The sequence below is a fragment of the Stegostoma tigrinum genome, chromosome 1, assembly GCF_030684315.1.
Source record: "Stegostoma tigrinum isolate sSteTig4 chromosome 1, sSteTig4.hap1, whole genome shotgun sequence".
In the NCBI taxonomy this organism is placed as follows: Eukaryota; Metazoa; Chordata; class Chondrichthyes; order Orectolobiformes; family Stegostomatidae; genus Stegostoma; species Stegostoma tigrinum.
The window spans coordinates 127,212,684-127,233,721 of record NC_081354.1 but is presented as its reverse complement, the minus strand read 5'-3'; the positions used below and the strand labels follow the sequence as shown (position 1 = coordinate 127,233,721).

General features: G+C 41.8%; 1 protein-coding gene across 2 annotated transcripts in view; it reads left to right on the top strand.

The window, feature by feature from the left end:
- Positions 1 to 3,330: 3,330 nt before the first annotated feature.
- The window catches only part of ndufs4 (NADH:ubiquinone oxidoreductase subunit S4), a 138,816-nt gene continuing 121,108 nt past the window's right edge, over positions 3,331 to 21,038 (top strand). The window contains exon 1 of one of the 2 annotated variants that reach the window (XM_048540442.2): positions 3,331 to 3,652. In XM_048540442.2, the coding sequence (XP_048396399.2) occupies positions 3,390 to 3,652 (263 nt within the window). In that variant the 5' untranslated portion in view covers positions 3,331 to 3,389. The remainder of the gene's footprint in view (positions 3,653 to 21,038) is intronic. The other variant, XM_048540431.2, reaches the window with a different exon arrangement.

Below are 21,038 nucleotides of genomic sequence, written 5' to 3'. Positions count from 1 at the left end.
TCTCTGCTACCTACCATCAAGCCAATTGTGCTTCCAGCTTCACGCTTTGTTATCTGTGAATCCAATTTGCCAGCTCTCCCTGGATTCCATGTGATCTAACCTTCCAGAGCAGCCTACCATGTGGAACCTTATCAAAGGCCTCACTGAAATCCATATAGACAACTTCTGAGGCCCTGCCCTCATCAACCTTCCTGGTAATTTAATCAAAGAACTCTAACAAGTCTGTGAAGCATGATCTCCCATGCACTAAACCATGCCGACTATGCCTAAGCAAACCCTCGTCTTTCCAATTGCATGTATATCTTATTCCTTGGAATCTTCTCAAGTAACTTACTTACCACACATGTTATGCTTATTCTCTTAGCCTCTTGCAGGGTCCTGGGATAGATCTGGACAGGACAAGGAGATTTATCCACCTTCATGCATTCTAATACTGCCAATACCTCCTCTACTGTAATATGGACTGTCCCCAAGACTTCCCCAAATTCCCAAGTCTTCATGTCTTTCTCCACGGTAAGCACAGAGGAGAAATACTCATTGAGGACCTTACCCATCTCCTGAAGTTCCACATATACATGTCCACTTTGGTCTTTGAGGCGTCCTATTCTCTCTCTAGTTATTCATCTTCCTTCAATATATTTAAAGAATCTCCGAGATTCACCCTAATCTTCTCAGCCAAAGGTACCTTGTGATCCCTTTTGACTCTCCTGATTTTCTTCTTCTTCTTCTTCTTCTTCCTGTATCCCCTAAACACCTCCAGAGATTCCCTTCATCCTGTACCTGACCCATGCCTCCTTTCTTTTTCTGGTCAAACTCTCACTATCTCTTGTTATATCGGGTTTCCTGCCAACTTTGCCCTTCACCCTCACAGGAACGTATAGACCTTGAGCCTTAGCTGTTACACTTTTAAAGGCCTCCCATTTGTCAGGGATCCCTTTGCCTGCAAACAAACTACTCCAATCAACCCCTGCAGGTTCCTAATTCCATCTTAATTCACCTTGTCCCAGATTACAACTTGAAACTGTGGACAAGTTTTGTCGTTCTCCAGAACTATTTTAAAATTAATAGAAATATGGTCACTGGTCTCAAAGTGGTCCCCTACTGCCACCTCAGTCACCTACCCTGCTCTAGTTCCCAAGAGTAGGTAAAGTTTTGCCCCTTCCCGGGAAGGACCCTCTATATACTGCTTGAGGAGACTTTCCTGAACACATTCAACAAGTTCCACCCCATTTAAGCCCTAACACTATGGTAGTCCCAGTTTATGTTAGGAAAATTGAAATCCCCCACTATAACAACCCTACTGCTCCTGCAAATCTCCCCAGTCACCCAGCATATTTGTTCCTCTAACTCCCATTGACTATTTGGGGCCAACCCCCAAACCATTCCCATCCCCTTTTTAATTTCTTAACCCCACCCAAATTGTCTCACTAGATGATTCCTCAGTTATTTCATCTCTGACTACTGCTGTGATATTCCCCTTAATGAAAAATGCAACTCCCCTTCCCCTCTTCCGTCCACTTTCCACCTAAAGCACCTGTATCCTGGTACATTAAGCTGCCAGTCCTGTCCCTCCCTTAGCCATATTTCTATACTGGCTATAATAGCCCCGTCCCACGTAACTATCAATGCCCTGAGTTCATTGGCCTTACCTGTCAAGCTTCTAGCATTGAAATTGATGCAATTTAATCCAACAGGCATTCCTTGGTCCCTGTCCTGTTCCAGCGTAACCAGTTTCTTCACTTCACAAGCTTCAAAATCTCCCCCTCCCCCACTGCATCCCAAAACCAGCCTAGCTCGTCCCCTCCCACCACTGCATCACAAAACCAGCCCAGCTCATCCCAGCCTCCCTAGCCTGTTCTTCCTCTCACCTATCCCCTCCTCCCAACTCAAGCCGCTCCTCCATTTCCCACCTACCAACCTCATCCCGCCTCCTTGACCTGTCCGTCCTCCCTGGAGTGACCTATCCCCTCCCTATGTCCCCACCTATACTCTCCTCTCCACCTATCTTCTCCTCTAACCATCTTCGGTCCGCCTCTCCCTCTCTCCCTATTTATTTCAGAACCCTCTCCCCATCCCCCTCTCTGGTGAAGGGTCTAGCCCCGAAACGTCAGCTTTTGTGCTCCTGAGATGCTGTTTGGCCTGCTGTGTTCATCCAGTTTCACACTTTGTTATCTTCAACCTGTTATTTCTGTTTACTATATTTCTTTCCAGCCTCACACTTGCCTCCCTAATGTTGATGGTCCCACTGTAAATCTGTTTTAAACCCTCCCTTGCAGCAGTAGTAAATCTGCCCGCCTGGACACTGGTCCCCCTCCAGCTCAGATGGAACCCATTCCTCTTGAACAGGTCACCTCTGCCCCAGAAAAGATCCCAATAATCCAGGAATCTGAATCCCTGCTCCCTGCATCAATTCCTTAGCCACACATTCATCTGCCATATCCTCCTGTTTTTACCTTCACCAACACATAGCGCTGGAAGTAATTCAGAGATTACCACTGTCGAGGTCGTAGTTTTTAACCTTTTTCCCAGTTCTCTATAATCACTCCAAAGGACCTTCTCCCTATGTCATTTGTGCCAATGTGCACAATGATTCCTGGCTGCTTACCCTCCCCCTTGAGAATGTTCTGCAGCCGCTCTGAGACATCTGGCATCCTGGATTCCTGTTTGCAGCCGCAGATTCTCCTGTCTGTCACCCTACCCATCGAGTCTCCTATCAGTAAGGCCCTGTTTACATTTACACGTTCGAGCTGTACCCCAGAGCCAGTTGTAGTGTCACCAACCTCCGACTGCTGTTTTCCCCTGATCAGTCATCCCCCACCAACAGGATCCAGAATGGTACACTTGTTTTCCAGGGAAATGGTCACAGGGGATTCATGCATTCTCATTAATGTCCCCACAGGCAACACCCTCCAAAACCAGGACCTCTAGTACTTAGAAGGACAAGCAGCTGATGCATGACAACCATTACTTTCAAGTTCCTCTCCAAATCACTCATCATCCTGAATTGGAAATATATCCTTGCTTCTTCATGGTTGCTGCCTCAAAATCCTCCTTCCATGCAGCACTGTGGGTGTCCTTATACCATGTGGAATGCAGTGGTTCAAGAAAGCAGCTCATCACCAAATTCTCAAGGGCAACTGGGGATGGCAATAAGTGCTGGGCTATCCAGCCAGGCATACCTCTCATGAATGAATAAAAATACATTTTTTTTCTGTGATTCTTTGCTGCCTTAGCCTACGCTTAACCCCCAGCGACTAGTCGTGATCTCGGCTTTCCAGGACCATACATTGCAGGGATCTAGCGCCTCATTACCTTGGTGGCCGCACTTCATCGCTGCTTCCTATGCTGGAAGACGCTTTGCGGCATGTTGACTGAGCTGCTAGAAGTAAATGTTTGGGCAGGTTCACTGCATAAAACGGGGCCGCTGTGATGAATTTCTTTTAAATGAACTAAAGACTGCCGTCTGGAAAGGCGCTGGTGACAGGATTTCGAGATGCGGACGCGCAGGACAGAGGTTGGATGGTGACGGCATGAGAAGGAACCTCGACGCTCGCCGTAGACCGGAGCCCAAGATGGCGGCGTCAATGTCAATGGTTGTGAATCGGATTCGTCTCGCCCGGGCTCTCCCTCGGTGTTTACTGAGTCCGAACAGGTAAAGGCCTTCTCTCACCATTTAACAGCCGTTATCAAGGCCTTCTACTTGCGTGCACTTTAATACCCAGCCCACTGCTTTGTGGCCATGCCATTTTGTCTCGGTTCTGAAGTGGGACGGGGCTGGAGGGGGTGGCGAGGAGCCTTTTGTCCAGAAGTGACTTTGTCTTATTTTAAGTTAGATTGAGTGTTGCGCCGTTGGTGTCGGTCTGTTACACCGGCCGGAGCTGCTCGCAGCTGCGAATCTCCGGTCAGCTTGGGAAGACCCAGAGCAATGTGGAGGTTGAGTGACCTGGTCAGCGTGGGGAGGTGAAAAATGACGTGCTTTCAGGTCTCGGTAGCTCGGTGCGTCATGATACGGCACCCAGATCACGAAACATTTCAGTCTCAGTGAAAAGATGCTCAGGGCAAAATCAATTCCGGGGACTTTTGTCTCTTGCGGTTTGTAGCTACTCCTGTCAGGCGATCTGCTGTTGTGATATGATACTTGGCCGTCTTGCGCCATTCTATCACATGCAGGTATAACTTATCTGCAAATGCACTGTCCGTAATCGACTTTGTCTAGGTCGATCCACGATTCCCCGCCTCCCCGGCTGCTCTCTGCTTTGCTGTCTCGAAGATATTTCTCTAGTTTTTCAGCTCGAATCGAATGGTCAAAGTACGAACAGTTTCTGTCATGCCTATTCAAAATTCCGGAGACCTTTACTGAAATGCATAGAATATAGCATCTCCAAAACTCTTATCCTTGATACACGTTTGCGTTTTCTGGTTGTTGACACATCCTTCAACTTCATAAAATTGCTAAATATTTTTTGCATCCTTAGAGCATTTCGCATCACATACCATATTTATCTTTTTGTTATTAGTTTTGTTATCAGTTGACAAACTTACCTACTTGACCTAGTATGATACCATTTACTTCAATTTTCACTTCAGTTTTTTCTGCTGTGTTACCTCTATCTACCCTTCGTTTTGTTGGTGATCATACTCAATATGTTTAGACTTCAAGATTGAACTATGATAATTTGTAGGCCCTTTTCTAATTTTGCAAGTAGTACTGTTGCCATTTTATTTATTAATTTATTTTATTCATTTATTTATTTATTGTCATGTGTACCTAAGTACAGTGAAAAGCTTTGTTTACATGCAGTGCAGGCAGATCGTAGCCCGCAAGGACGTGCACATCATACTGTTAAAAAAAGCTTAGAGGCATACAGGTTATGTCGCACAGGATGTGTGCTAGGCAATATCAGCTAAATTGAAGTTTGGACAATCCATTCATGAGTCTAATAACGGATGGGAAGAAGCTGTCCTGAACCTGCTGGTGCATATGCTCAACCTTCTGTTATCTTCTGCCTCACGGAAGTCGTTGTAGGAGAGCATTACCAGGGTGTGATGGATCTTCGATGATATTGTCAGCCTTTCCTCGGCAAAAAGCCATGTAAATGGAGTCCATGGATGGAAAGTTGGTTTATGTGACAGTCTCGGTTGTGCACATAACCTTTTGTAGTTTCTTACGGCCCTGGGCAGAGTGGTTATGTCAGGCTGTAATGCACCTGGACAGTATGCTTTCTGTAGTGCATCAGTTAAAATTGGTGAGGGTACTGTGGATATGCCAAATCTCCTGGGCCACCTTTGGAAGAAGAGTTGTTTTGCCTTCTTGACCATCACATCTACGCAGAAAGTCCAGGACACTTTGTTGGTTATTGTCACTGCTGGGAACCTGACGTTCTCCGCCCTCTCAACCAAGTGTAAATAATGTACTGCAAATTCTGGAAATCTGAGATCAAAAAAAACAAAGTGCTGGAGAAATTCAGCAGGTCTGGCACCATCTGCAGAGAGAGAAGCAGAGTGAAAGTGTTGAATCCAGAATGACTTTTCTTCAGAGTAGCAGTTTATATTTTTATAGCAACTTTATGTTCTTGCCTTTGGTTTTTTACCATTGAATTACATCAAATTCTCTCAGTATTTGTTCTTTGTATAAATTGAATTATTGTTGGTGACAGGTGTAGCCTGTTGTACTCCTCTTCTAGCTTTAGGATCTATTTAGTCCCAGTGTAGGCTCTGGATAAGTCTTACATCTTTCCTGTTAATTTCATATTTCAGTAACATGTCTGTTGGCTTTCGGTGATGAATTTAGTTGAAATACTTTTGTTGTCTCTGGCACATAGGTAAATGCCTTGGATTGAAAAGTAGCCTTGTGCAAGCTACTGGAGAACTTTATTTGTAGACCGGTCAAAATCTGTGAGGGGATTAAAAATGCATTGTACAGCAGCATACAGATACAGTAGGCAACTGTAATTTCTGGTTAATAATCACAGATGTGCTTTTAAAATGTAGATATTTTAATGGATGCACAGTGTGCTATTCCCTGGCAACTGTTTTTCCATGTTGGCAGATGTGTCTTTAGTCGATTGCATCTCCACTTGACTCATTTGGTTATGCTAGTTTTTTTTGTGAATCAGGAGATCTTGGTTTCAAGCACTGTTTTGAAGTTTTGAAACTCAACACAGACTGGAGCAGTACATTGTTAAAAGTGTTGCTTTGGATAAGATATTCAGCCAAGATAATCCTCTGCCTGCTGAAGAGTCATAGCCATAGGGATTTATAGTGCGGAAACAGACCCTTCAGTCCAACTTGTCAATGCCAACCAAATATCCTAAATTAATCTAGCTTCATTTGCCAACATTTGGCCCATATCCCACTAAACCCTTCCTATTCATATTCCCATCTAGAAGCCTTTTAAATGTTGTAATTGTACCAGCCTCCACCATTTTGTCTGGCCGCTCATTCCATATATGCATCACCCTCTGAGTGAAAAGGTTGCTCTTGGGTCCCTTTTATATCTTTCCCTTCTACCCTTAAACCTATGCCCTTTACTTTTGGACACCCCTACCCCAGGGAAAAGACCTCACCTATTTACTCTACCCATGCCCCTCATGATTTTATAAACCTGTATAAGGGCACCCACCTCAGCCTCCGATACTACAGGGAAAGTAGCACCAGCCTATTCAGCCCCTCCCTATAGCTCAAACCCTCCAACCCTGGCAACATACTTGTAAATCTTCTCTGAACCCTTTCAAGTTTCATAACATACTTCCTACAGGAGGGAGACCAAATTTGCTTGCAGTACTCCAAAAGTGGCCAAACCAATGTCCTATACAGCCACAACATGACCTCCCGACTCCCGTACTGAAAGCATTGACCAATAAAGGCAAGCATACCAAGCTCCTCCTCCAGTCTCCTATCTATCTGCGACTCCACTTTCAGGGGACTGTTAACCTGCACCTGAAGGTCTCTTTGTATAGCAACACTCACCAGGACCTTCCCATTAAGTGTATAAGTCCTGCCGTAATTTGCCTTTCCAAAATGCAGCACCTCACATTTATTAAATTTAACTCCATCTGCCACTCCTGGGCCCATTGGCCCATCTGATCAAGATCCAGTCGTATTCTGAGGTAGCTTTCTGCACTATCCACTCTACCTCCAATTTTAGTGTCATCTGCAAACTTACTAACTGTACCTCCTATGTTCACATGCAAATCGTTGATATAAATTATCTCACTTAAGTAAGTCCTCACTTAAAATTGTCTTTGTATTCTTGGCAATTGCAACTTCAAATTACAGCTCAATTTCCATAAAAGTTAAAGTTAAAAATAGAGTTGGGATCTTAAGGATTGTCTTTAATGAAAAATCCAAATGGTCATAGTAGACAAGATAGTAAAAAAGACATTTAGTATGCTTGCCTTTATTGGCCAGTGCATTGAGTACAAGATGTTGTTGAGGCCACTTTTGGAGTACTGTGTGCAGTTCTGATCGCTCTGCTTCAGGAAGGATATTATTAAATTTGAGAAGGCTCAAAAGAGAAAAGATTTGCCAGGATGGAGGGCTTGAGTTATGAGGATAGGCTGGATGGGTTATTGACTTTTTCACTGGAGCATGAGAATTTGAGGGGTGACCTAATAGAAGTTTATAAAATCATGAGAGGCATAGATAAGGTGAATAGCAAAGGTCTTTTCCCCAGGGTAAGTGAGTTCAAAACTAGATGGAATATTTTTAAGGTGAGAGGAGATAGATTTAAAAGGGACCTGAGGGACAATGTTTACACACAGGGTGATTCATATGTGGAATGAACTGCAGAGGGTGTCATGGATGCAGGTATAGTTACAACATTTAAAAGACATTTGGATAGCTATACGTACAGGAAAGTTTTAGAGGAACGTGGGCCAAATGCAGGTAAATGAGGCTATTTAGTTTGGGCAACATGGTCAGCATGAATGAGTTACATCTCTGTGTGACTCTATGACTCTATAAGAGACAATCTAACCAATGTTCCTTGATGTCCAGTGGTGTCTCATCACTGAATCCCTTGCTGTCAGCATCCTTGGGGTTACCATTGACCAGAAACTCAACTGGACTTGCCACATAAACACAGTGCTACAAGAGCAGTCCAGAGGCTATGAATACTGCAGTAACTCACCTCGTGACTCCCCAAAGCTTGTCCATGATCTACAAGGTACAAGTCAAGAATGTGCATTTGCTTGTGTGGGTGTAGGTCCAACAACACTCAAGCTTTACACCATCCAGGACAAAACAGCAAATTGATTAGCGACAAACATTCATTCCCTTCACCACCTAACACTCGGTACCAGCAGTATGTTGATATACAAGATGCATTGCAGAAATTCACCAAGGTTCCTCAGACCTCTTGCAACCCATGACCACTTCCATCTTGAAGGACAAGGGTAGCTGATACATGGGAACATGACCACCTGCAAGTTCCCCCCAAGCCACTCTCAACCCTAATAGCATTGTGAGTCAGCCCACAGTAGGTGGACTGCAGCAGTTCAAGGTGGCAGTTCACCACCACCACCTTCTCACAGGCAACTTGGAATGGGCAATAATGCCAGCCGGCCAGCCAGTGATGCCCACATCCCACAAATAAATAGAAAGAAACGCTGCACATTGTCCTGCATTTTCAGGCTTAAAAGTTGATCAGAAATAATTCAAAATTTTATTTTTAAAATCCTGTATTTTACTGTCCTGCAGATGGTATTATTTTTCTAACAACACTCCATGTAACAATAACTTCATCAGAACTTGCCCTTTCACCTTCAGCTGTCATTAATTTATGCCCTGTATTTTTTTGACTCAATGACAGTTAATTGAACAAAACACTTGGGTTCCAGTTTCACAGCTTCCTGGCTCTCACTTTATAATACATGAATTTTTCAGGCCACAGTATCTTACATTTTTTTCCTGTGACTCTGACTATGTGGAGGACTTATCACCTTTGTTTTATAGCTGCTCAGAATTCCATGTTGTTAAACATCTTTTATGGTTGGTTGCTAACCTCATTTAACTCCTTTGTTGCATTGAGCACTTGATGATAGACTGGAAAAGTAAATAACTTTACTTGCTTACTCTATTTCTATATTATTCATTCTAAGGTCAGTTTTTGATAGATAGCTTTACTTTGTGATTATCATTGATGTGATTGTTTTAGGATTTACTTAGGTCCACAGTCTGGCTTTACTCTGCCTTCTGAAGTATCTCGTGCAATGTTTCATGTATTTACAATCGGTAATGTAGCATTGGCATTGTTAAACAACCCAATGAATGAGAATTTTCTGTGTCAAGCCAGACTGTTTTGTTGTATGAGTTCTACATATTTAAGTGCCCATTTACGTGCACAAACACAGCGTTCCAATTTGGTTGAGTGCATAATTGTGTGATAAGGAAAGTATGAGCAGCACTGTTTCAATCATACCATGCTAAAAGTAAAACCTGTGCCAAACCACTACCTGCTTTCTTAAGCTGTAATGAAAATTTATTCACACACTTGGCTATGAAATATTTAAATAGATATTGTCAATGACAATAAGTCTCCAAGTTCTCGTTGAGATCAATCAGTTCTTTCTTTGTGAAATACAACAGATTAAATATTGTAGATCATGGTGTGAGTTGAACCATTTTATAAAACAACTCAGTTTTCCCATCCCTAAAAGTCATGATTTTATGTGTGCTCAACATATAAGTTGACTTCCTCTCCCACCAGCACTGCCCTGTGCTTCTTTAGGCCACGACTTGCGACATTCAAGGCCTCAACCTTGAACCCTGAAAGCTTTAATTAATGGCACTTTATAACTACTTACAAGGATTCATGCAAGTGACTATAGGCTGCATGCTGAAGATTTGTAGGGGGTTAAAGCATATCCACTGGATATTGATGATGTTTCAAAATAAAGACCACCTGCACCCATTGTAATGGTTCCCATTTATATTTGGCATTTGTCAACCAGTTTTCCTCATGTTACCATTGCTTCTTTTAACAATTACCTTAAATCTATACCCTTTTGTCCTCAATTCTTCCACCACTGGAGGTAGTATTTTCCAATCAAATCTATTTAGAATGCTCTTGAATTGCCTATCCTTATCAATTCTCCCCTCAGCCTACTTTTCTTCAAAGAAAACAGATTGGGAAGTGTGGGACTGTTGAAAAATTATTCAGTTCTGGAAGCATGATCATGAATCTTTTCTTTTTGTTCTAGTATCTTCATATCTTACCTCTATGGTTTGCCGCTTATGACAAATCCTTTGACTAAGCATTTTCAACTGCAAGCCTGCAATCTGTTAGTGTAACATTCATGGTAGAGATCATTCCAAGAGTTGTTATGTGGCTGTTTACAATTTTGCTTGTTAATGCATTGGGGCCTGTTGCAAGGGTTTCTCTAGGTTACCCAGGACAGTTTGATGGTCACCAAAGAAAAGTTCAGAAGTTACAGGTGCTCAGTGAGAATGAGAAAAAGGACGACGGAAATGTAGATTTCATGTTAGGTAGTGTCCATAATCCTGGACTAGAACCCCCAGGTTCAAGTCCCACATACTCCAGACGTCTACAATTACGTTGCTAAACAGTTTGATTAGAAAAATAGGCAGTGCTACTTTTAGCTGTACTACTGGGAAGGCAACTTAACAGCATGATTCTATGTAGTGGACTCAATGAGAAGCCAAGAGCATGTGGATATCCCCATGCTGTTAGAACCCAGGAAAACATTTTAAAAATTAGTAGGTAGCTTATTGCTGGGGTAAGGGCTCCAGAAAAGTCCTGGGAGCTAGGAAAACTCAGAAGAAACCACTTGCCACCAATACTTGAATTGCAGCAGATAGTGGTGACCGAAAACCCCAGAGGCAGTATTTATTTTGAGCAATAGAGCATGGTTAGGGCTCATAAAAATGCAGAGGCAGTTAGTGCATGGTGAAACTAGCTATCTACCAACAAACTAAAATTGTGCCAGTTAGAAAGTACTGGGGTGCAGTTTCAAGATCCAAGGAAACATCGACCCAGGAAAGGAGGATGACCATCTAGAACAGCAGAGTTGTCAAAATAGAATGGTTCATGAGATGAAATTTCGAAACTGGATCGTCGAATGTGAAGAATTACATACCATGTGAAATTTAGCAAGATTTGATGACCTATCATGTCATAAACATCTGGGGTAATAATCCCTACAGTGCAGAAAGACCATTCAATCTATGAAGTCTGCACTGACCCTCTGAAGGGCACCCCATCCAGATCCAACCCCCTACCCTATCCCTGTAATCCCACATTTACCGTGGCTAATCCACCTAACTTGCACATCCCTGTTCACTACGGACAATTTGACGCGGCCAGTCCACCTAAACTGCACATCTTTGGATTGTGGGATGAAACTGGAGCACCGGCGGAATCCCACACAGACATGGGGAGAGCATGTAAGCTGTACACTGTCACCCAATGCTGGAATCGAACCCAGGTTCCTGGCACTGTGAGGCAGCTGTGCTCACTGTTGCACCACCATCCATTAACTGTGTCCTAACCAATATAGTCCTAACTAATGCAGTCCTTCTTCATATATCAGGCCTGTCATCTCAGGAATCAGTCTGGTAAACCTTCTGTGCTAGATTCCGCCCCCCTCGCCCCAGACTTAACATCCGGCCCTTTGGAAACTAATAACTGTTCTACCGTGGTGACTCCACGATGCCCCTTCTCCTCTGTCACTGAAGACCACACCCCTCCCCTCTTTCGTACACATCACCTGTCACTGCTAGACCTAACCTACCCTGAATACTCCAGAATATAGCCAGACCCTACCCACCTGGCATCCTAACTCCACAGTTATCTTACATTCTCTTCTTTTACAGGAGCTGTCAAATGTATATCTATGCTGTTGGATATTTAAATGACAAACAAATGGCGCTGACTGCCCTTTGTTAGGGGACATGATTTGACTTCGCCAAACTGTCCCGAACTAGGCGAGCATAGTTGTGGAATGCAAGAAGTAGGAGCATAGTAGGTTATCTGACTGTGATTGCCACTGCTTGGAAAATCCTACCTATTATCATTTGTTCAAACCTGGAACCTTGTGGCTTTAATTTAGTAAGTCCCCTGGTGGTACTTCTCTGTTATTTTGAATCATCTGTCCATGTTTTTCCTGCTAAAATAAATCACTTCATACTTCTTTGATTTAAATTTAAGTTGTAAAGTTTTGCTGGAATTTTTCAAGCCTCCTACGTAAAACCTGTGTGTCAACATGTACGAATTTGAGAATAAATTATTCCCATATCTGAATTTGTGCATTAAACTTTGTTTCTGTAACTTGTTGTTGAATATGCACTCTGTCATTACAAGTTTTTAATGTTCATTTTTGGATTTCCAAAACTGCACACAGTACTCTGTCTACACTGTTCGAATATTAAACTGGCAAATGGAGATTTAAGTATGTTTATTTGCTCACAGGTGTTGAATTCCGTGTTCAGTAGGGCAGCACGGTGGCATAGTGGTTAGCACTGCTACCTCACAGCACCAGGGACCCAGGTTTGATTCCAGCCTTGGGTGTCTGTCTGTGTGGAGTTTGTACATTCTCCCTGTGTCAGACTGGGTTTCCTCCAAGTGCCCTGATTTCCTCCTACAGTCCAAAGATGTGCAGGTTAGGTGGATTGGCCATGCTAAATTGCCTGTAGTGTTCAGGATGTGTAGCTTAGGTAGGCTATTGGGGGATGGGTCTGGGAGGGATGCACTGAGGTTCGGTGTTGATTTGTTGGGCCAAAGGGCTTGTTTCCACACTAGGGATTCTATGATAATTCTACGATTCCCTTGTTACTTAACAACAGTGTGTGAACAGCCAGCAGTCTAACTCTTCCAACAATGACATTTCTTGGTACTAGTTTTATATTTTTGGATTAAGAAAAGATTTTTAGATTCATATGCATATCCAGAATAATTAGTTAATGATTGGGTCTTTCCAATATTTAATGTGGGAAATTCATGATGTCAAAAACGGGATGTCAGATAAGCAGCCTGGCAATATGAAGAAGATGGAGAGATCAACAAGTCTGGTGGCATGGAAGAACCAGATATCCCAAGATAGTTCAGGTTCCTTTGAGGTACATTCTGTCAAAGGGGAAAGGTAGCATAAATATGCTCACATTCCCTTGATAAAACAGGAGTTAATGATTAAGAAAAGTATGCTCATGACAGGTGTTAGGTAGCAAATACAATTCAGAACCAAGATGAGGCCAAAGTTCAGAAGGGAGATGAAAAAGTCGTTAAGAGTGGGTTGTGGGGAAAAAGAAGACAGCTACTATAAAGAGGAATCCCAAAATTTTCATATCAATGGCAAAATATGATAAAGAGAGGTATAGGGCCAATTCGGGACCCAGAAGGGAATTTAACAAAGATGCTGGGGGCATAGCTGAGGTGTTAAATAAATTTCCGCACTTGTCTTTACTAAGGAAAGGGAAACGACCAGGGCATGGTGACACAGGAGAAAACTATCAGTGGAAGGTTTGAAAATGAATGAAGTGTTCTTTCGTAGGCCATCATTACTTCAAGCAGTTAAGGCACCTAGACTAGACATCTATGTACATTTGAAGAAAATGTGAATGGAAATGGCAAAAGTACTGGCAGTAATCTTGCAATTTTCTCGAATGCCAATGATTAGAGACCTGCAAATGTATCACCTTCTGCAAAAAGATTGTAAGCTTAAATCCAACAATTACATATCAGTCAGTTGAATTTCATTGGCAAGTAAACTTCTGCCCTAATTCAGGGTAGAATTAGTAGTCACCTGGAAGATCTTCAGCTAATTAGGAACAGCTAGCATGAATTTCTCAAGAGAAAATCATGTTGAACTAACTTGAAGTTTTTGGAAGAGATAAAAGGAAACTTTGTTGAGGATAATGCTGTTCATATGGTGTACATGGACTTTCAAAAGGTATTCAGTACAGTGCCACACAACAGACCTGTGGAAAAAAAATTATTGCTCATCAAGTAAAAGGGATAGTAGCAACATGGATACAAAATCGATAGAGTGATGGGAAACAAAGCATAGTGGTTAGTGCTTATTTTTTTAAGACGAATGAAGGGGTCGAGTCCAGTGGATTTCTCTTGAGGTTGGTTTTTGGTAACTTGCAATTTCCAGCCCTGTGTGGATGATCCAAGTGTACAGTAGACATTTCCAAAATTTATAGATGATATGAAATTTGGAAACATTGTAAAATAGGATGTTAATTTAGAACTTGAAAAAGAAATTTATCAATTTGTTATGGTGGGCAAATAGATGATAGGTAAAGTTCAATTCAAAGAAGAGTTAGCTGAACATTTTGGTAGAAAGAAAAATCGAGATGCAATATTGAACAAAGGTCTGTACGTTAAAGGATGCACAGGAGCAGAGACCTAGGTGGTGTGCGTAAGTCACTAAGGGTGGTAGGGCAGTTGCAGTGAGCAGCTAATAAAGCATATTATATCTTATACTTCTATTAATAGAGGCAGAAAATGTGGAAGCAAGAAAGTTATGCTGAACTTATATAAGTGAGACCTCAGTTGGAATGTTGGGTACAGTTCAGGAGCTACATTTTAGGCAGAATGTGAATGCATTTGAGAGATTACTGAAAAGATTTACCTGAATGGTTCCAGGAGTAATGAAGTTAGATTGCATAAGTTGGGACTGTTTACTTTTGAAGGGGAGAAGCTAAGAAGAGATTTGGTAGAAGGGGAAATCATGTATGACAAATTTATTTAATTTTTTTACTAGGTAATGGACAGGATAAATAAAGAAGAAGCATTGGATGTTATATTTTTGTATTGTCCGGAAGATTTTTGAAAAGGCACTACAAGTTTAAAAATAAGGACACAGTTTAAAAATAAAGGGTAGGCCTTTTAGAACAGAGTTGAGGAAGAACTTATTCACCCAGACAGTGGCGGATATATGGAATGCTCTGCCCCAGAAGACAGTGGAGGCCAACTCTCTGAATACTTTCAAGAAAGAAATGGATAGAGCCCTGAAAGATAGTGGAATCAAGGGTTATGGGGATAAGGCAGGAACAGGATACTGATCGTGGATGATCAGTCATGATCATGATGAATGGTGGTGCTGGCTCAAAGGGCTGAATGGCCTACTCCAGCACCTATTGTCTATTGTCTATGAGTTAGTCTACTTAAGGTGAAAATCCATGGTGTTGGAGGTGGTATCTTAGGATAGAAGATTGGTTAACTAACATAGGACAAAGCATTAGGATCTGTGGGGCATTTTCAGGATGGCAATCTGAGACTAGTGGAGTTCTACAGAGATCAGTGCTGGAGACACAATTAATGACAATAGTCATACTAAAGACTTGGAATGAGGAAATTGAGTGTACTAGAGCCATATTTACATATGCAAAAGTAGGTGGGAAGGCAAGTGATGAGATTGACTCTGGGATATGGACAGTTAAGCAAGTTAGCAAAATCTTGGCAGGTGGAATACAATGTGGAAAACTGAAATTATGTACATTGGCACGCTAAGTAAAAGAGCTTAATATTGTTTAAGTGGAGAAAGGTTGAAGAAAACTAAAGCATGTAGGGATTTGGGAATCCGTGAGCACAAAAAGCTAGCATCCAGTTTCAGGTAGTAGGGAAAGCAAATGGAACTTTTGCTTTTATTTCAAAGGAAAAGCAGTGTAAAAATAGGTGGGGGTCTTGCTAAAACAATACAAGACATACATCAGGCAACTGCTGGAATACTGTAAACAATTTTAGACCTAAACTCAGGAAAGATACACTGGCATTAGGGGCAGTCATAGTCATAGAATCATACAGCATGGAAACAAACCACTTGGTCCAACTAATCCATGCCGACCATGTTCCCAAACTAAACTAGACCCACTTGTCTGTGTTTGGCCTATATCCCTCCAAACCTTTCCTATCCATATACTTATCCAAATGTCTTTTAAACGTCGTATCTGTACCTGCATCCATTACTTCCTTTGGCAGTTCATTCCACACACAAACCACTGTCCTGTGTTCAAACAAAAAGTTGCCCCTGATGTCCTTTTTAAATCTTTCTCTTTTCATCATAAAAAATACCTCCTAGTTTTGAACTCCCCCACCCGAGGGAAAAGATCATTGCTATTCATCTTGTCTATCATCCAGCAACATCCCATGCTCTAGTAGAAAACGTCCCAGTGTATCCAGCTTATCTTTTTAACTCAAGCCCTTCAGTCCTGGCAATATTCTGGTAAATCTATTCTGAGCTTATTACAATTTAATTATATCCTCCCTACAGCAGGGTGACCAGAACTGCATGCCCTAGTCCAGAAGAGAACTCAGCAACGCCTTGTACAACCTCAACATGACATCTCAACTCACTCCTCAAAGATCTGAGCAATGAAGGCAAGCATGCTAGACACCTTCTTAATCACCCAATCTACCTGTGATGTAAATTTCAAAAATTATGTATCTGGACCCCTAAGTCGCTCTGTTCTACAAAACTATTCTGGACCCACCATTAACTGTATAAGCACTGCCGTTGGAGATAGTAGGAACTGCAGATGCTGGAGAATCTAAAGTAACAAAGTGTAGGGTTGGATGAACACAGCAGGCCAAGCAGCATCAGAGGAGCAGGAAAGCTGACGTTTCGGGCCTAGAAGGGTGTTATCTAAGTACTGTCTTTGTTTCATCAAAATACAATAGCTCTCATTTATGCAGATTAACCTGTTTCTGCTACTGCACAGTCTGTTGATCCAGTTGAGCAAGATCTCCTTGTAACCTTAGATAACCACCTTCATTGTCCACTAAACCATCAATTTTGGTGACATCGGCAAATTTACTCATCATACCTCCTACATTCTTATCCAAAGCATTAATATCAGGAAGAAAACAAAGTTGCTTGAAAAGCCTAGCAGGTCTGGCAGCATCTGTGAAGGAATAAACAGAGTTAACGTTTCGGGCCCAGTGACCTTTCCTCAGAACTGATGGTGGCTGGGAAAATGTCAGTTTATGTGTAGAAAATAGGGAGGTGGGTGGAGTAGGGAGTAAGCAATAGGATAGAGCCCAGAGAGAAAGACAGACAGTTGGACAGACAAAGGAGTTGCTAACGATCAGGCTGGGTAGATGATGGGGACTAGGTAATGGGGACTGTTAGTGACTAACAACAGGTGGTGTGTAATGGCTGGCTTTGTGGTAACAAGGCCTGATGAGTAGGGTGGGGTGCTGGGACATGGGAGAGTTTAGGCCTTAAAATTGTTGAAATTGATTTTGAGTCTGGAGGGCTGCAGGGTCCCAAAGTGGAACATGAGGTTTGTTCCTCCAGTTTGTGTTGGGCTTCACTGGAACACTACAGCAAGCCAGAGACACAGATGTTGACAGTTGACGTGTTAAAGTGGCAGGCAACAGGTAGTTCAGGGTCTTTTTTGCAAGCAGAATGTAGATGTTTTGCAAAGCAGTCACCAAGTCTACGCCTCGTTTCCCCAACGTAGAGGAGACCACATTGTGAGCAGCCAATGCAGTAGACTAGATTCTGGGAAGTTCTGGTGAAGTGTTGCTTAACCTGAAAGGTATGTTTGGGCCATTGGATAGTGGGGAGGGAGGAGGTAAATGCGCAGGTGTTGCACCTTCATCGGTTACAGGGGAAGGTGCCATCAGTCTGTGGAATGAAGGAAATGTGGACTAGGGTGTCGCAAAGAGAACGGTCCCTGTGGAAGCTGGACTATGGAGAGGAGGGGAATATGTGTCTGGTGGTGGCATCTCGCTGAACGTGGCGGAAATGGCATCTGCTGATCTTCTGGATGTAGATGTTGGTGGGATAGTAGGTAAGGATAAGGGAAACCCTCTCACTGTTGCGGTTGGGAAAAGAAGTGGTGAGTGCAGGAGTGCGGGACGTGGGTCAGACCTAGTTGAGAGCCCTGTCGACAACAGAACTGGAGAATCCTTGGTTGAGGAAGAAGATGGAAATTTCGGAGGCTCCCTTGTCGAAGTTGGCCTTATCTGAACATAAGTGATGGAGACGGAGAAACTGAGAGAATGGGATGGAGTCTTTACAGGAGGTGGGGTGTGAGGATGTATAGTCCTGGTAGCTGTGGGAGTCAGTGCGTTTGTAGTGGATATTAGTGGATAGGAAATTCTATCTCTGATTTCTTCCTTCCCTTCCTTGACATTTCTGTTTCCATTTCTGGGGATAGACTGGCCATGTGGAGAGGTGGAGTAGCTTGCATCTGTGCTCCTTGGTGTTTAGAAAAATGAGGGTGGACTTTATTGAAGAATGCAAGGTTCTTGGAGGACTTGACAAGGCAGTATTTCCTCTTGTACAAGACTAGAGGACAGAACCTCAGAATAAGGGGTCATATCATTAAGACAGAAACGAGAAGGAATGCCTTCTCAGAGAATAGCGAATTTGTGAAATTCTTATTGCCAAGGGCTGTTGACGCTGGTTCATTAAGTATATCCAAGGCTAAAATAGACTTTGAATTTGTAAGGGAATTGGGGCTTATTGGGAAAAGGCAGGGAAGTAGAGTTGGCAATTATTGGAGCAGCCATGATCTCATGGAATGGTGGAACAGACTAGATGGATGAATGGCTTACTTCTCCTTTGACTTATTGGCTAAGTTTTCAAAACTGAGAGGGCTGGACAAAGTAGATTGTCAGAAAATAGCAGTATTAGAAACTTGAATGTTCAAACGTGAAGGTTGGGTTTAGATGTACGTAACTTTGGCAGGCATCGACACAGTCAAGGGATTTTACGAGGAAGGAGAGATTGGAGCGAAGGCAGTAGTTCGCAAAGATAGAAGGAACGTTGATTGTGGCAGGTCGATGAGGGCATAAAGGAAGGTGGGAAAGAAATAAGAAAAGAAACATTCAAGATTAGGGTGAAAGGTGCCTCAGAGGAAGCTTGACTCCTTGGTATTGTGGAAGAGAAGGATGTGAAAGTATTACCATATATACTCAAGTAAAAGGCGATCTCATGTAAAAGTTGACCCCCTATATTTGGTCAAAACATCTGGAATTTTCCATATATCTCATGTAAAAGTTGGCCCTAGTTCTTCATAGATCAACATTTGTGAATCAAGGTATTATCCTGTACATACATGTGATAATGAGGAAATGATTTTATTTTATGCTATTAATATGTTCGAAGTACAATTCACACCAACATTAGGCTACGGATTTCTTAAGTTCATTATCGAACAAGCACCATAATTAGTATAATTAGTGTGATGCAAAGTTTATGACACCACAGTTTCTTATTTGAGCTAGGCATTTACTTCACTGTAATTCCATATCCCTGATTTCTTCCTTCATGCAGGATTCAATTGGACGTGCAACAGTTGACAATTGCTCACAGTTACAATTATTGTAGAGACTATAGAGTCAAATGTCTGATAACAACTTTAACAGAAACAAAAGCTTAAATTGTTAGTTAGAATAACTAAAGCAACGGTAGATGAGAAATAAAAGAGGGAAATGGAAGAATTTGGCATGAAAATTTAAGACATATCAGGTTAGAGCCAAGTGGCAGCCTCCCTTTGTGTTCAGCTCAGCTGAGCTCAGTTCCCGTGTAGCACTGAATTTCAGCCCCTCAAAAATAGTATCCATGTAATAGTCATAAATTTAACCTTATAAAATAGTCTAAAAAATTCGACTTTACACAAGTATACTGTAGCCGATAAAGGCATTTGATTATTTTTATGCAGAAATATTATGACTCTTTATTTTGGTTGAAGAGAACTTTCAGTGGCTTTGTTTTTGTGTTACATTTTTGCAAAGAGACGTTCCAGCTGATTAAACTTCTAACTAATTTTCGGAGAGCATTTATAAACTCTCTAGTGCCTTTTAAAATTTTTTATGCAACTAAATACTTTAAAGTGAACAATTTCCAAATGAGCATTTCACTTTTTCATTACCATTTATCCTTGCACTGATATATTATTTTAAAGCTGTATTTATGTTTGATTCAAAATTTGGTCCTGGTTTTTCTTTACTTGGATATTAAGACTTCAATGGATCAATCTTGGGTTTCAAATTGGAGAGAAACCATATAAGAATGCTCCAACTGGTGAGATTTTTATAGGCATAAAGGAAAATTTCCTTTTACTTTTGCCCAGAGTCTGAGTCTCTTGTTTTCCCAGCTGAAAGTTCTACAGCGATGTCTCTAGAGAGCTTAGCCTCCTAATTCCGCAGGCACTATTTTTGCTATTATGGTAGATCTCCAACTCGGACTGCTAATTTTCTCCTTTACGCCACTCAATATGTTTGTTCATGTTTGATTTTTATAATCTTCCACTGCCTGATGGCTGCCTTTTCTGCAATTGTAGTCAATATGTGATAAGTCTGTATGGATAGGTAGCAGTGAAAGTACTGAAGGCACTTTTAAATTAACTCTGGATCACTGATTCTGATCAGCTAATACAGGCTTTGGCCTGGGGGAGACTCTTTAATGGTGTACAGTTTGGTGTTCTTTCTAACCATTTTCCTGCTCATAGACGTACATTGCTTATATTGATGTGGTAAATACAGATGGTAAAACTATGTCAATGGATGAGAAAATAAGTATTCATATAAAATTAGAAATATTAGGTCGTAAGGGTGTTTACCCCAAATTTAGGTGTTAATAGTAAGAGGTAATAAGAGATTACTGGATTTGAGCTTGGACTGATTAAGTGTCTGAGGAGGCACAAATGGTGTTGGACTTTGTGCAATCATCAGGAAGCATTCCCCCTTCTGAGTGTATGATGGAAAGAAAGTCATTGATGAACCATTTAGAAGATGGTTACTTCAGAAGTGGCAGATTTACGTCTTAAAATCAAATAAATCCTCCAATTATTTCTGGAAGCCCTTTTTTCCAGCATGACATACAGAAGGATCAAGGTATAAATTAATGCCAAAGATGTAATATAATTAAATTATATAGCAGCATTCAAGTAATGTTCGCATTATGTAGATCAAGAATACACAACATTAGGTTATATTTCAACAGGTTTATTTGAAAACACATGCTTTTGGAGCCTTGCTCCTCCTTCAGGAAGTTGACTAACACCTAGAGGAGTGAGGCTCTGACCACTTCTGTTTTCAAATAAACCTGTTAGACTATAAC